Source organism: Nerophis lumbriciformis, linkage group LG20 (assembly GCF_033978685.3).
Source record: "Nerophis lumbriciformis linkage group LG20, RoL_Nlum_v2.1, whole genome shotgun sequence".
NCBI lineage: Eukaryota > Metazoa > Chordata > Actinopteri > Syngnathiformes > Syngnathidae > Nerophis > Nerophis lumbriciformis.
In genome coordinates this window covers 1,550,392-1,566,263 of record NC_084567.2, presented here as the reverse complement: position 1 = coordinate 1,566,263, position 15,872 = coordinate 1,550,392, and the positions used below count along the sequence as shown (strand labels likewise).

The 15,872-nt window shown below is 37.4% G+C and overlaps 1 protein-coding gene across 3 annotated transcripts in view; it reads left to right on the top strand.

Moving 5' to 3' along the window:
- Window positions 1-15,872, top strand: part of LOC133619140 (formin-binding protein 1-like) — a 56,158-nt gene that overhangs the window by 23,442 nt on the left and 16,844 nt on the right. For all 3 annotated transcript variants that reach the window (XM_072915313.1, XM_072915315.1, XM_072915314.1), the window contains 2 exons: window positions 13,046-13,185; window positions 14,948-15,087. In XM_072915313.1, the coding sequence (XP_072771414.1) occupies window positions 13,046-13,185; window positions 14,948-15,087 (280 nt within the window). The remainder of the gene's footprint in view (window positions 1-13,045; window positions 13,186-14,947; window positions 15,088-15,872) is intronic.

Sequence of the window (15,872 nt, the reverse complement as noted above, 5' to 3'; positions counted from 1 at the left end):
TAAGAGTAACGACTAAGAAGATTTAAAGTTTGTTACATTTAGGAGTAACAACTAACAAGAATAAATATTCCCTTCGTCTCAGAGTAACGATCAACAAGAACTAAAGTTTGTTACGTTTGGGAGTAACGATTAACAAGGACTAAAGTTTCCTATGTTTAGGAGTAATGACTTAGAGAGTAACGACTACGAGTATGAAGTAAGTTAAGAGTAACGACTAAGAAGATTTAAAGTTTGTTACGTTTAGGAGTAACAACTAACAAGAATAAATATTCCCTGCGTCTCAGAGTAACGATCAACAAGAACTAAAGTTTGTTACGTTTGGGAGTAATGATAAACAAGGACTAAAGTTTCCTACGTTTAGGGGTAATGACTTAGATAGTAACGACTACAAGTATGAAGTAAGTTAAGAGTAACGACTAAGAAGAACTAAAGTTTTGTTGCGTTTAGGATTAACAACTAACAAGAATAAATATTCCCTGCGTCTCAGAGTAACGATCAACAAGAACTAAAGTTTGTTACGTTCAGGAGTAACGATTAACAAGAACTAAAGTTTCCTACGTTTAGGAGTAATGACTTAGAGAGTAACGACTACAACCATGGAGTAAGTTAAGAGTAACGACTAAGAAGAATGAATGTTTGTTATGTTCAGGAGTAACGACTAACAAGAATAAATATTCCCTGCGTCTCAGAGTAACGATCAACAAGAACTAAAGTTTGTTACGTTCAGGAGTAACGATTAACAAGGACTAAAGTTTCCTACGTTTAGGAGTAATGACTTAGAGAGTAACGACTACAAGTACGAAGTAAGTTAAGAGTAACGACTAAGAAGAACTCAAGTTTGTTACGTTTAGGAGTAACAACTAACAAGAATAAATATTCCCTGCGTCTCAGAGTAACGATCAACAAGAACTAAAGTTTGTTACGTTTAGGATTAACGACTAACAAGAATAAATATTCCCTGCGTCTCAGAGTAACGATCAACAAGAACTAAAGTTTGTTACGCTTAGGAGTAATGATAAACAAGAATAAATATTTCCTACGCCTTAGACTAATGATTAACAAGTTTTCTACGTTTAGGGGTAATGACTTAGAGAGTAACGACTACGAGTATGAAGTAAGTTAAGAGTAACGACTAAGAAGATTTAAAGTTTGTTACGTTTAGGAGCAACAACTAACAAGAATAATTATTCCCTGCGTCTCAGAGTAACGATCAACAAGAACTAAAGTTTGTTACGTTTAGGATTAACGACTAACAAGAATAAATATTCCCTGCGTCTCAGAGTAACGATCAATAAGAACTAAAGTTTGTTACGTTTAGGATTAACGACTAACAAGAATAAATATTCCCTGCATCTCAGAGTAACGATCGACAAGAACTAAAGTTTGTTACGCTTAGGAGTAATGATAAACAAGAATAAATATTTCCTACGTCTTAGACTAATGATTAACAAGTTTTCTACGTTTAGGGGTAATGACTTAGAGAGTAACGACTACGAGTATGAAGTAAGTTAAGAGTAACGACTAAGAAGATTTAAAGTTTGTTACGTTTAGGAGTAACGACTAACAAGAATACATATTCCCTGCGTCTCAGAGTAACGATCAACAAGAACTAAAGTTTGTTACGTTTAGGATTAACGACTAACAAGAATAAATATTCCCTGCGTCTCAGAGTAACGATCAACAAGAACTAAAGTTTGTTACGTTTAGGATTAACGACTAACAAGAATAAATATTCCCTGCGTCTCAGAGTAACGATCAACAAGAACTAAATTTTGTTACGTTTAGGAGTAATGATAAACAAGAATAAATATTTCCTACGTCTTAGACTAATGATTAACAAGTTTTCTACGTTTAGGGGTAATGACTTAGAGAGTAACGACTACGAGTATGAAGTAAGTTAAGAGTAAAGACTAAGAAAAAATTAATGTGTGCTACGTATGAGCGCAACGACTAACAAGCAAATATTTTCTACATTTAAGTGTAATGACTAACAAGAACTAAAGTTTGCTACATTTAGGAGTAACGACTGAGAGTAATGACTACAAGTATAAAGTAAGTTAACAGTAACAAATAAGAAGAATAGATGTCGACGAAAAAGAAAAAGAAATCCTACGTCTAAGAGTAATGACCAACAAGAACTAAAGTTTGCCACGCTTAGAAGTAACGATTAACAAGGATCAATATTTGCTACGTCTAAAAGTAACTATTAACAAGAACTAAAATTTGCTACGTTCAGTAGTGACGACTAAGAGAGTTACGACTACTAGTATAAAGTAAGCTAACAGTAACGACTACTAGTATAAAGTAAGTTAACAGTAACGACTACTAGTATAAAGTAAGTTAACAGTAACGACTACTAGTATAAAGTAAGCTAACAGTAACGACTTAAGAAGAAAAATGTGTGCTACATTTAAGAGCAACAACGAACAAGAAAAAATATTTCCTACGTCTAAGAGTAACGATTAACAAGAACTAAAGTTTCCTACGTTTAGGAGTAATGACTTAGAGAGTAACGACTACAACCATGAAGTAAGTTAAGAGTAACGACTAAGAAGAACTCAAGTTTGTTATGTTTAGGAGTAACGACTAACAAGAATAAATATTCCCTGCGTCTCAGAGTAACGATCAACAAGAACTAAAGTTTGTTACGTTTAAGAGTAAGGATTAACAAGAACTAAAGTTTCCTACATTTAGGAGTAATGACTTAGAGAGTAACGACTACAAGTATGAAGTAAGTTAAGAGTAATGACTAAGAAGAACTAAAGTTTGTTACATTTAGGAGTAAGGACTAACAAGAATAAATATTCCCTGCGTCTCAGAGTTACGATCAACAAGAACTAAAGTTTGTTACGTTTAGGATTAACGACTAACAAGAATAAATATTCCCTGCGTCTCAGAGTAACGATCAACAAGAACTAAAGTTTGTTACGCTTAGGAGTAATGATAAACAAGAATAAATATTTCCTACGTCTTAGACTAATGATTAACAAGTTTTCTACGTTTAGGAGTAATGACTTAGAGAGTAACGACTACGAGTATGAAGTAAGTTAAGAGTAACGACTAAGAAGATTTAAAGTTTGTTACGTTTAGGAGTAACAACTAACAAGAATAAATATTCCCTGCGTCTCAGAGTAACGATCAACAAGAACTAAAGTTTGTCACGCTTAGGATTAATGATAAACAAGAATAAATATTTCTTACGTCTTAGACTAATGATTAACAAGTTTTCTACGTTTAGGGGTAATGACTTAGAGAGTAACGACTACGAGTATGAAGTAAGTTAAGAGTAAAGACTAAGAAGATTTAAAGTTTGTTACGTTTAGGAGTAACAACTAACAAGAATAAATATTCCCTGCGTCTCAGAGTAACGATCAACAAGAACTAAGGTTTGTTACGTTTAGGATTAACGACTAACAAGAATAAATATTCCCTGTGTCTCAGAGTAACGATCAACAAGAACTAAAGTTTGTTACGTTTAGGATTAACGACTAACAAGAATAAATATTCCCTGCGTCTCAGAGTAACGATCAACAAGAACTAAAGTTTGTTACGTTTAGGATTAACGACTAACAAGAATAAATATTCCCTGCGTCTCAGAGTAACGATCAACAAGAACTAAAGTTTGTTACGCTTAGGAGTAATGATAAACAAGAATAAATATTTCCTACGTCTTAGACTAATGATTAACAAGTTTTCTACGTTTAGGTGTAATGACTTAGAGAGTAACGACTACGAGTATGAAGTAAGTTAAGAGTAACGACTAAGAAGATTTAAAGTTTGTTACGTTTAGGAGTAACAACTAACAAGAATAAATATTCCCTGCGTCTCAGAGTAACGATCAACAAGAACTAAAGTTTGTTACGTTTAAGAGTAAGGATTAACAAGAACTAAAGTTTCCTACATTTAGGAGTAATGACTTAGAGAGTAACGACTACGAGTATGAAGTAAGTTAAGAGTAACAACTAAGAAGATTTAAAGTTTGTTACGTTTAGGAGCAACAACTAACAAGAATAAATATTCCCTGCGTCTCAGAGTAACGATCAACAAGAACTAAAGTTTGTCACGCTTAGGATTAATGATAAACAAGAATAAATATTTCTTACGTCTTAGACTAATGATTAACAAGTTTTCTACGTTTAGGGGTAATGACTTAGAGAGTAACGACTACGAGTATGAAGTAAGTTAAGAGTAAAGACTAAGAAGATTTAAAGTTTGTTACGTTTAGGAGTAACAACTAACAAGAATAAATATTCCCTGCGTCTCAGAGTAACGATCAACAAGAACTAAGGTTTGTTACGTTTAGGATTAACGACTAACAAGAATAAATATTCCCTGTGTCTCAGAGTAACGATCAACAAGAACTAAAGTTTGTTACGCTTAGGAGTAATGATAAACAAGAATAAATATTTCCTACGTCTTAGACTAATGATTAACAAGTTTTCTACGTTTAGGGGTAATGACTTGGAGAGTAACAACTACGAGTATGAAGTAAGTTAAGAGTAACGACTAAGAAGATTTAAAGTTTGTTACATTTAGGAGCAACAACTAACAAGAATAAATATTCCCTGCGTCTCAGAGTAACGATCAACAAGAACTAAAGTTTGTTACGTTTAAGAGTAATGATAAACAAGAATAAATATTTCCTACATCTTAGACTAATGATTAACAAGTTTTCTACGTTTAGGGGTAATGACTTAGAGAGTAACGACTACGAGTATGAAGTAAGTTAAGAGTAATGACTAAGAAGAATAAATGTTTGTTGCGTTTAGTAGTAACGACTAACAAGAATAAATATTCCCTGCGTCTCAGAGTAACGATCAACAAGAACTAAAGTTTGTTACGCTTAGGAGTAATGATAAACAAGAATAAATATTTCCTACGTCTTAGACTAATGATTAACAAGTTTTCTACGTTTAGGGGTAATGACTTAGAGAGTAACGACTACGAGTATGAAGTAAGTTAAGAGTAACGACTAAGAAGATTTAAAGTTTGTTACGTTTAGGATTAACGACTAACAAGAATAAATATTCCCTGCGTCTCAGAGTAACGATCAACAAGAACTAAAGTTTGTTACGTTTAGGAGTAATGATAAACAAGAATAAATATTTCCTACGTCTTAGACTAATGATTAACAAGTTTTCTACGTTTAGGGGTAATGACTTAGAGAGTAACGACTACGAGTATGAAGTAAGTTAAGAGTAACGACTAAGAAGATTTAAAGTTTGTTACGTTTAGGATTAACGACTAACAAGAATAAATATTCCCTGCGTCTCAGAGTAACGATCAACAAGAACTAAAGTTTGTTACGTTTAGGAGTAATGATAAACAAGAATAAATATTTCCTACGTCTTAGACTAATGATTAACAAGTTTTCTACGTTTAGGGGTAATGACGTAGAGAGTAAGACTACGAGTATGAAGTAAGTTAAGAGTAACAACTAAGAAGATTTAAAGTTTGTTACGTTTAGGAGTAACAACTAACAAGAATAAATATTCCCTGCGTCTCAGAGTAACGATCAACAAGAACTAAAGTTTTCTACGTTTAGGAGTAATGACTTAGAGAGTAACGACTACGAGTATGAAGTAAGTTAAGAGTAAAGACTAAGAAAAAATTAATGTGTGCTATGTATGAGCGCAATGACTAACGAGCAAATCTTTGCTACATCTAAGTGTAATGACGAACAAGAACTAAAGTTTGCTACATTTAGGAGTAACGACTGAGAGTAACGACTACAAGTATAAAGTAAGTTAACAGTAACAACTAAGAAGAATAAATGTTTGCTACATTTAGGAGTAACGACTGAGAGTAATGACTACAAGTATAAAGTAAGTTAACAATAACAACTAAGAAGAATAAATGTTTGCTACATTTAGGAGTAACGACGAAAAAAAAATAATCCTACGTCTAAGAGTAATGATCAACAAGAATTAAAGTTTGCCACGCTTAGAAGTAACGATTAACAAGCATAAATATTTGTTACGTCTAAAAGTAACTATTAACTATTAACAAGAACTAAAATTTGCTACGTTCAGTAGTGACGACTAAGAGAGTTACGACTACTAGTATAAAGTAAGTTAACAGTAACGACTACTAGTATAAAGTAAGTTAACAGTAACGACTACTAGTATAAAGTAAGCTAACAGTAACGACTTAAGAAGAATAAATGTGTGCTACATTTAAGAGCAACAAGGAACAAAAAAAACATTTCCTACGCCTCAGAGTAACGATCAACAAGAACTAAAGTTTGTTACGTTTAGGTGTAATGACTAACAAGAAAAAATATTTCCTACGTCTAAGAGTAACGATCAACAAGAACTAAAGTTTTTTATGTTTAGGAGTAAAGACTAACAAGAATAAATATTTGCTATGTCTAAAAGTAACAATTAACAAGAACTAAAGTTTTCTATGTTTAGGAGAAATGACTTAGAGGGTCGCGACTACGAGTATGAAGTAAGTTAAGAGTAACGACTAAGAAGAATGAATGTTTGCTACGTTTAAGAGTAACGACTAACAAGAGCAAACGTTTGCTACGTCTACGTATAACGACTAACAAGAACTGAAGTTTGCTACGTTTAAGAGTAACGACTAACAAGAACTGAAGTTTGCTACGTTTAAGAGTAACGACTAACAAGAACTAAAGTTTGCTACGTTTAAGAGTAACGACTAACAAGAACTAAAGTTTGCTACGTTTAAGAGTAACAAATAACAAGAACTGAAGTTTGCTACGTTTAAGAGTAACGACTAACAATAACTAAAGTTTGCTACGTTTAAGAGTAACAAATAACAAGAACTGAAGTTTGCTACGTTTAAGAGTAACGAATAACAAGAACTAAAGTTTGCTACGTTTAAGAGTAACGACTAACAAGAACTAAAGTTTGCTACGTTTAAGAGTAACGAATAACAAGAACTAAAGTTTGCTACGTTTAAGAGTAACGACTAACAAGAACTAAAGTTTGCTACGTTTAAGAGTAACGACTAACAAGAACTAAAGTTTGCTACGTTTAAGAGTAACGACTAACAAGAACTGAAGTTTGCTACGTTTAAGAGTAACGACTAACAAGAACTAAAGTTTGCTACGTTTAAGAGTAACGACTAACAAGAACTAAAGTTTGCTACGTTTAAGAGTAACGACTAACAAGAACTAAAGTTTGCTACGTTTAAGAGTAACGACTAACAAGAACTAAAGTTTGCTACGTTTAAGAGTAACGACTAACAAGAACTAAAGTTTGCTACGTTTAAGAGTAACGACTAACAAGAACTAAAGTTTGCTACGTTTAAGAGTAACGACTAACAAGAACTGAAGTTTGCTACGTTTAAGAGTAACGACTAACAAGAACTAAAGTTTGCTACGTTTAAGAGTAATGACTTGTCCAGGGTGTACCAAGCCTTCCGTCTGAGTGCAGCTGGGATGGGCTCCAGCACCCCCTGCGACCCCGAAAGGGACAAGCGGTAGAAAATGGATGGACTGATGGACTAACAAAAAGTAATGTTTGCTACCTTTGAGAAAATACGCTGCGTCAGCATCCAGCAGTCAACATCCAGCAGTCAACATCCAGCAGTCAACAAGGTTGTTTTTGTGGGTTTGCAGAGTCAGCGCTCAGCAGTCAACAAGTTTGCAGCGTCCGCCTTCACAGGTGATGATTTGCCTTCACAGGTGATGATTTGCCTTCACAGGTGATGATTTGCCTTCACAGGTGATGATTTGCCTTCACAGGTGATGATTTGCCTTGGTGGTCTTCACAGGTGATGATTTGCCTTGGTGGTCTTCACAGGTGATGATTTGCCTTGGTGGGCTTCTGACAAAGGCAGCCATCTTTGATGATGCGGACAGTGACCGGTGACGTAATGAGTGATGCTGCACGAGCTCATGGGTCTGTGATGTCATCAACACTGCTTGTGTGATGATGTCGTCATCTTGTGTTCAACGCTGTCATTATTGAGGTACCGGGCGACCACGTGTCACTCTATAGTTCCAAGTCAAGTCCTCCTGGCCCACATCAGGTTCAAAGACTACCATACCACAACCAGGCGCACAAGTTGTGTTGCGTTCAAGTACACATTGTCAGTAAAGCTGTGTTGCGTTCAGGTACATTGTGATAATAAAGTTGTGTTATGTTCAAGTACACAGTGAGAGTAAAGTTGTGTTGCGTTCAAGTACACATTGTCAGTTAAAGCTCTGTTGCGTTCAGGTACATTGTGATAATAAAGTTGTGTTACGTTCAAGTACACATTGTCAGTAGAGCTGTGTTGCGTTCAGGTACATTGTGATAATAAAGTTGTGTTGCATTCAGTAAAACAGTGAGGGTAAAGTTGTGTTGCATTCAAGTACACATTGTCAGTAAAGCTGTGTTGCGTTCAGGTACATTGTGATAATAAAGTTGTCTTACGTTCAAGTACACATTGTCAGTAAAACTGTGTTGCGTTCATGTACATTGTGATAATAAAGTTGTGTTGCATTCAGGTACACAGTGAGAGTAAAGTTGTGTTGTGTTCAAGTACACATTGTCAGTAAAGCTGTGTTGCGTTCAGGTACATTGTGATAATAAAGTTGTGTTGCGTTCAGGTACATTGTGATAGTAAAGTTGTGTTGCGTTCAGGTACATTGTGATAATAAAGTTGTGTCGTGTTCAGGTACATTGTGATAGTAAAGTTGTGTTACGTTCAGGTACATTGTGATAATAAAGTTGTGTTGCGTTCAGTTACACATTGTCAGTAAAGCTGTGTTGCGTTCAGGTACTGTACATTGTGATAATAAAGTTGTGTTGCGTTCAGGTACATTGTGATAGTAAAGTTGTGTTGCGTCCAGGTACATTGTGATAATAAAGTTGTGTTGCGTTCAGGTACACTGTGATAGTAAAGTTGTGTTACATTCACATTGTGATAGTAAAGTTGTGTTGCGTTCAGGTACATTGTGATAGTAAAGTTGTGTTACGTTCACATTGTGATAGTAAAGTTGTTACGTTCAGGTACATTGTGATAATAAAGTTGTTACGTTCAGGTACACAGTGAGAGTAAAATTGTGTTGCGTTCAAGTACACATTGTCAGTTAAAGCTCTGTTGCGTTCAGTTACATTATGATAATAAAGTTGTGTTACGTTCAAGTACACATTGTCAGTAAAGCTGTGTTACGTTCAGGTACATTGTGATAATAAAGTTGTGTTGCATTCAGGTACACAGTGAGAGTAAAGTTGTGTTGCATTCAAGTACACATTGTCAGTTAAAGCTCTGTTGCGTTCAGGTACATTATGATAATAAAGTTGTGTTACGTTCAAGTACACATTGTCAGTAAAGCTGTGTTGCGTTCAGGTACATTGTGATGATAAATTTGTGTTGCGTTCAGGTACATTGTGATAATAAAGTTGTGTTGCGTTCAGGTACATTGTGATAATAAAGTTGTGTTGCGTTCAGGTACAATGTGATAATAAAGTTGTGTTATGTTCATGTACATTGTGATAGTAAAGTTGTGTTACGTTCAAGTACATTGTGATAATAAAGTTGTGTTGCATTCAGGTACACAGTGAGAGTAAAGTTGTGTTGCGTTCAAGTACACATTGTCAGTTAAAGCTCTGTTGCATTCAGGTACATTATGATAATAAAGTTGTGTTGCGTTCAAGTACACATTGTCAGTAAAGCTGTGTTGCGTTCAGGTACATTGTGATAATAAAGTTGTGTTGCGTTCAGGTACATTGTGATAGTAAAGTTGTGTTGCGTTCAAGTACATTGTGATAATAAAGTTGTGTTGCGTTCAGGTACATTGTGATAGTAAAGTTGTGTTACGTTCAGGTACATTGTGATAATAAAGTTGTGTTATGTTCAGGTACACAGTGAGAGTAAAGTTGTGTTGCGTTCAAGTACACATTGTCAGTTAAAGCTCTGTTGCGTTCATGTACATTATGATAATAAAGTTGTTACGTTCAAGTACACATTGTCAGTAAAGCTGTGTTGCGTTCAGGTACATTGTGATAATAAAGTTGTGTTGCGTTCAGGTACATTGTGATAGTAAAGTTGTGTTGCGTTCAGGTACAATGTGATAATAAAGTTGTGTTATGTTCATGTACATTGTGATAGTAAAGTTGTGTTACGTTCAAGTACATTGTGATAATAAAGTTGTGTTGCATTCAGGTACACAGTGAGAGTAAAGTTGTGTTGCGTTCAAGTACACATTGTCAATTAAAGCTCTGTTGCGTTCAGGTACATTGTGATAATAAAGTTGTGTTACGCTCAAGTACACATTGTCAGTAAAGCTGTGTTGCGTTCAGGTACATTGTGATAATAAAGTTGTGTTGCGTTCAGGTACATTGTGATAGTAAAGTTGTGTTGCGTTCAAGTACATTGTGATAATAAAGTTGTGTTGCATTCAGGTACACAGTGAGAGTAAAGTTGTGTTGCGTTCAAGTACACATTGTCAGTAAAGCTGTGTTGCGTTCAGGTCCATTGTGATAATAAAGTTGTGTTACGTTCAAGTACACATTATCAGTTAAAGCTCTGTTGCGTTCAGGTACATTGTGATAATAAAGTTGTGTTACGTTCAAGTACACATTGTCAGTAAAGCTGTGTTGCGTTCAGGTACATTGTGATAATAAAGTTGTGTTGCGTTCAGGTACATTGTGATAATAAAGTTGTGTTGCGTTCAGGTACATTGTGATAGTAAAGTTGTGTTGCGTTCAGGTACATTGTGATAATAAAGTTGTGTTGCGTTCAGGTACATTGTGATAGTAAAGTTGTGTTACGTTCAGGTACATTGTGGTAATAAAGTTGTGTTACATTCAGGTACACAGTGAGAGTAAAGTTGTGTTGCGTTCAAGTACACATTGTCAGTTAAAGCTGTGTTGCATTCAGGTACATTGTGATAATAAAGTTGTGTTGCGTTCAGGTACATTGTGATAGTAAAGTTGTGTTGCGTTCAAGTACATTGTGATAATAAAGTTGTTTTGCATTCAGGTACACAGTGAGAGTAAAGTTGTGTTGCATTCAAGTACACATTGTCAGTTAAAGCTCTGTTGCGTTCAGGTACATTATGATAATAAAGTTGTGTTGCGTTCAAGTACACATTGTCAGTAAAGCTGTGTTGCGTTCAGGTAAATTGTGATAATAAAGTTGTTACATTCAGGTACATTGTGATAGTAAAGTTGTGTTGCGTTCAGGTACATTGTGATAGTAAAGTTGTGTTGCGTTCTGGTACATTGTGATAGTAAAGTTGTGTTATGTTCAGGTACACAGTGAGAGTAAAGTTGTGTTACGTTCAGGTACACAGTGAGAGTAAAGTTGTGTTGCGTTCAAGTACACATTGTCAGTTAAAGCTCTGTTGCGTTCAGGTACATTATGATAATAAAGTTGTGTTACGTTCAAGTACACATTGTCAGTAAAGCTGTGTTGCGTTCAGATACACTGATAATAAAGTTGTGTTGCATTCAGGTACAGAGTGAGAGTAAAGTTGTGTTGCATTCAGGTACAGAGTGAGAGTAAAGTTGTGTTGCATTCAGGTACATTGTGATAGTAAAGTTGTGTTGCGTCCAGGTACATTGTGATAATAAAGTTGTGTTGCGTTCAGGTACATTCTGATAAAGTTGTGTTGCGTTCAGGTACATTGTGATAATAAAGTTGTGTTGCGTTCAGGTACATTGTGATAGTAAAGTTGTGTTACGTTCACATTGTGATAGTAAAGTTGTGTTACGTTCAGGTACATTGTGATAATAAAGTTGTGTTACGTTCAGGTACACAGTGAGAGTAAAGTTGCGTTCAAGTACACATTGTCAGTTAAAGCTCTGTTGCGTTCAGGTACATTATGATAAAGTTGTGTTACGTTCAAGTACACATTGTCAGTAAAGCTGTGTTGCGTTCAGATACACTGATAATAAAGTTGTGTTGCATTCAGGTACAGAATGAGAGTAAAGTTGTGTTGCATTCAGGTACAGAGTGAGAGTAAAGTTGTGTTGCATTCAGGTACATTGTGATAGTAAAGTTGTGTTGCGTTCAGGTACATTGTGATAATAAAGTTGTGTTGCGTTCAGGTACATTGTGATAGTAAAGTTGTGTTACATTCAGGTACATTGTGATAATAAAGTTGTGTTGCGTTCAGGTACATTGTGATAATAAAGTTGTGTTGCATTCAGGTACACTGTGATAGCAAAGTTGTGTTACGTTCAGGTACACAGTGAGCGTAAAGTTGTGTTACGTTCAGGTACACAGTGAGAGTAAAGTTGTGTTGCGTTCAAGTACACATTGTCAGTTAAAGCTCTGTTGCGTTCAGGTACATTATGATAATAAAGTTGCGTTGCGTTCAAGTACACATTGTCAGTAAAGCTGTGTTGCGTTCAGATACACTGATAATAAAGTTGTGTTGCATTCAGGTACACAGTGAGAGTAAAGTTGTGTTGCGTTCAAGTACACGTCATTAAAGTTGTGTTGCGTTTATTCTTGTTCGTCGTTACACTTAAACGTAGCAAACACTATTCTTTCTTAACTTAAAAAGTTAAGTTAAAGTAGCAATGCTTATCACACACACGCGAGGTGTGGCAAAATGATTCTCTGCATTTGACCCATCATCACCCTTGTTCACCCCCTGGGAGGTGAGGGGAGCAGTGAGCAGCAGCTGTGGCCGCGCCCGGGAATCATTTTTGGTGATTTAACCCCCAATTCCAACCCTTGATGCTGAGTGTCAAGCTCCCGTTTTTATAGTCTTTGGTATGACTTGGCCGGGGTTTGAACTCACAACCTACCCACCTCAGGGCGGACACTCTAACCACTAGGCCACTGAGTCGGTTACGTCATACTCATAGTCGCTGCTCTCTAAGTCGTTACTCCTAAACATTGTTCATCGTTACTCTTCGGCGTAGCAAATATTTCATCTTGTTGGTGGTTACTTCTAAACGTAACAAACTTTAGTTCTTGTTCAAGGTTCAAAGACAACCATACCACATGATCACACCTTTCCATCGTACAACAGAAACTCACTCGTGTGTGTGTGTGTGTGTGTGTGTGTGTGTGTGTGTGTGTGTGTGTGTGTGTGTGTGTGTGTGTGTGTGTGTGTGTGTGTGTGTGTCAGGCGTGGGTGGCGGAGGTGGACCGCAGGTCGTCAGAACACAGCAGCCGAGGTCAAGGTTCACGTTTCGGCAGTGAGGTGTCGACACCGGGAAGCCGAAGCTTGAAGCAGCTGGACGGTCGGAGTCCGGCCAGCAGAGAGAGGTACAACTTAGACCCTGTCCACATGGGAACCAACAACTTAGACCCTGTCCACATGGGAACCAACAACTTAGACCCTGTCCACATGGGAACCAACAACTTAGACTCTGTCCACATGGGAACCAACAACTTAGACCCTGTCCACATGGGAACCAACAACTTAGACCCTGTCCACATGGGAACCAACAACTTAGACCCTGTCCACATGGGAACCAACAACTTAGACCCTGTCCACATGGGAACCAACAACTTAGACCCTGTCCACATGGGAACCAACAACTTAGACCCTGTCCACATGGGAACCAACAACTTAGACCCTGTCCACATGGGAACCAACAACTTAGACCCTGTCCTCATGGGAACCAACAACTTAGACCCTGTCCACATGGGAACCAACAACTTAGACCCTGTCCACATGGGAACCAACAACTTAGACCCTGTCCACATGGGAACCAAGGTTGGAAAGAGATCTGGTCCAGACAGATCGGACTCCTGGGTGAAAACCATGTAACGCCTGCATGTGGCGCTGGAACCTCAGCCACAGCCAAGCTGTGTCTTCTGCGACACACCACTCCGACCTAGTATCTTCTGCGACACACTACATTCCGACCTAGTATCTTCTGCAACACATTACATTCCGACCCAGTATCTTCTGCGACACACTACATTCCGACCTAGTATCTTCTGCGACACACTACATTCCGACCTAGTATCTTCTGCGACACACCACATTCCGACCTAGTATCTTCTGCGACACACCATTCCGACTTAGTATCTTCTGCGACACACCACGTTCCGACCTAGTATCTTCTGCGACACACCACGTTCTGACCTAGTATCTTCTGTGACACACCATTCCGACCTAGTATCTTCTGCGACACACTACATTCCGAACTAGTATCTTCTGCGACACACCGTTCTGATCGAGTATCTTCTGCGACACACTACATTCCGACCTAGTATCTTCTGCGACACACCATTCCGACCTATTATCTTTTGCGACACACCATTCTGATCGAGTATCTTCTGCGACACACCACGTTCCGACCTAGTATCTTCTGCGACACTCTACATTCCGACCTAGTATTTTCTGCGACACACTACATTCCGATCTAGTATCTTCTGCGACACACTACATTCCAACCTATTATCTTCTGCGACACACCATTCTGATCGAGTATCTTCTGCGACACACCACGTTCCGACCTAGTATCTTCTGCGACAGACCATTCCGACCTAGAATCTTCTCTTCTGCGACACACCATTCCGTCCTAGTATCTTCTGAGACACATTACATTCCGACCTAGTATCTTCTGCGACACACTACATTCCGACCTAGTATCTTCTGCGACACACCACGTTCCGACCTAGTATCTTCTGCGACACACCATTCCGACCTAGAATCTTCTCTTCTGCGACACACCATTCCGTCCTAGTATCTTCTGCGACACACTACATTCCGACCTAGTATCTTCTGCGACACACTACATTCCGACCTAGTATCTTCTGCGACACACCATTCCGACCTAGTATCTTCTGCGACACACCATTCCGATCTAGTATCTTCTGCGACACACTACATTCCGACCTAGTATCTTCTGTGACACACCATTCCGACTTAGAATCTTCTGCGACACACCATTCCGACCTAGTATCTTCTGCGACACACTACATTCTGACCTAGTATGGTTCCCGTGTGGACAAGGCGGTAGAACTACTCCTGGTTCTTCCGACAGAGACTAACTGGGCTGTCTTTGTGCTTCAGTCCAGACGGCAGCTACACGGAGGACCAGAGTGCAGAAGTCCACTTCTCCAAGTCGCGAAGTTCTGAGTTTGATGATGACTTTGATGATGAAGAACCGCTGGCCAGCATTGGAACCTGCAAGTCCCTGTACCCGTTTCAAGGTAGGACAAGAAGACTTGATGGACTAATAGGAACTAACTACTGCAACTACAACCCTCTGGCAGAAATAATGGACTCACCAGTCTTGGAGGGTGTTCATTCAGTTTTTTATATGGTAGACAAAATCAGATAACGGACATGAATCAAAACTTTCTGGCTTTGAAGAGGTCACATTAGGACTTCTTTCTCCGTGTAGAACACTTCCTTGTGGTCTACCCCAACCTCCTTTGCACCACACACCGGTTTAACGTGGGTATTATTTTCAGCTATATTAGCCTACTATCAAAATTACTTTAAAAGTCTTATATAGGTGTTATAATGAAGACAACACATGATGTAAGTGTCCATATTAGCCTACTATCAAAATGACTTTAAAAGTCTTATATAAGTGTTATAATGAAGACAACACATGACGTAAGTGTCTATATTAGCCTACTATCAAAATGACTTTAAAAGTCTTACATAAGTGTTATAATGAAGGCAACACATGATGTAAGTGTCTGTATTAGCTATATTAGCCTACTATCAACATGACTTTAAAAGTCTTATATAAGTGTTATAATGAAGACAACACATGACGTAAGTGTCTATATTAGCCTACTATCAAAATGACTTTAAAAGTCTTATATAAGTGTTATAATGAAGGCAACACATGACGTAAGTGTCTATATTAGCCTACTATCAAAATGACTTTAAAAGTCTTATATAAGTGTTATAATGAAGACAACACATGATGTAAGTATCTATATTAGCCTACTATCAAAATGACTTTAAAAGTCTTATATAA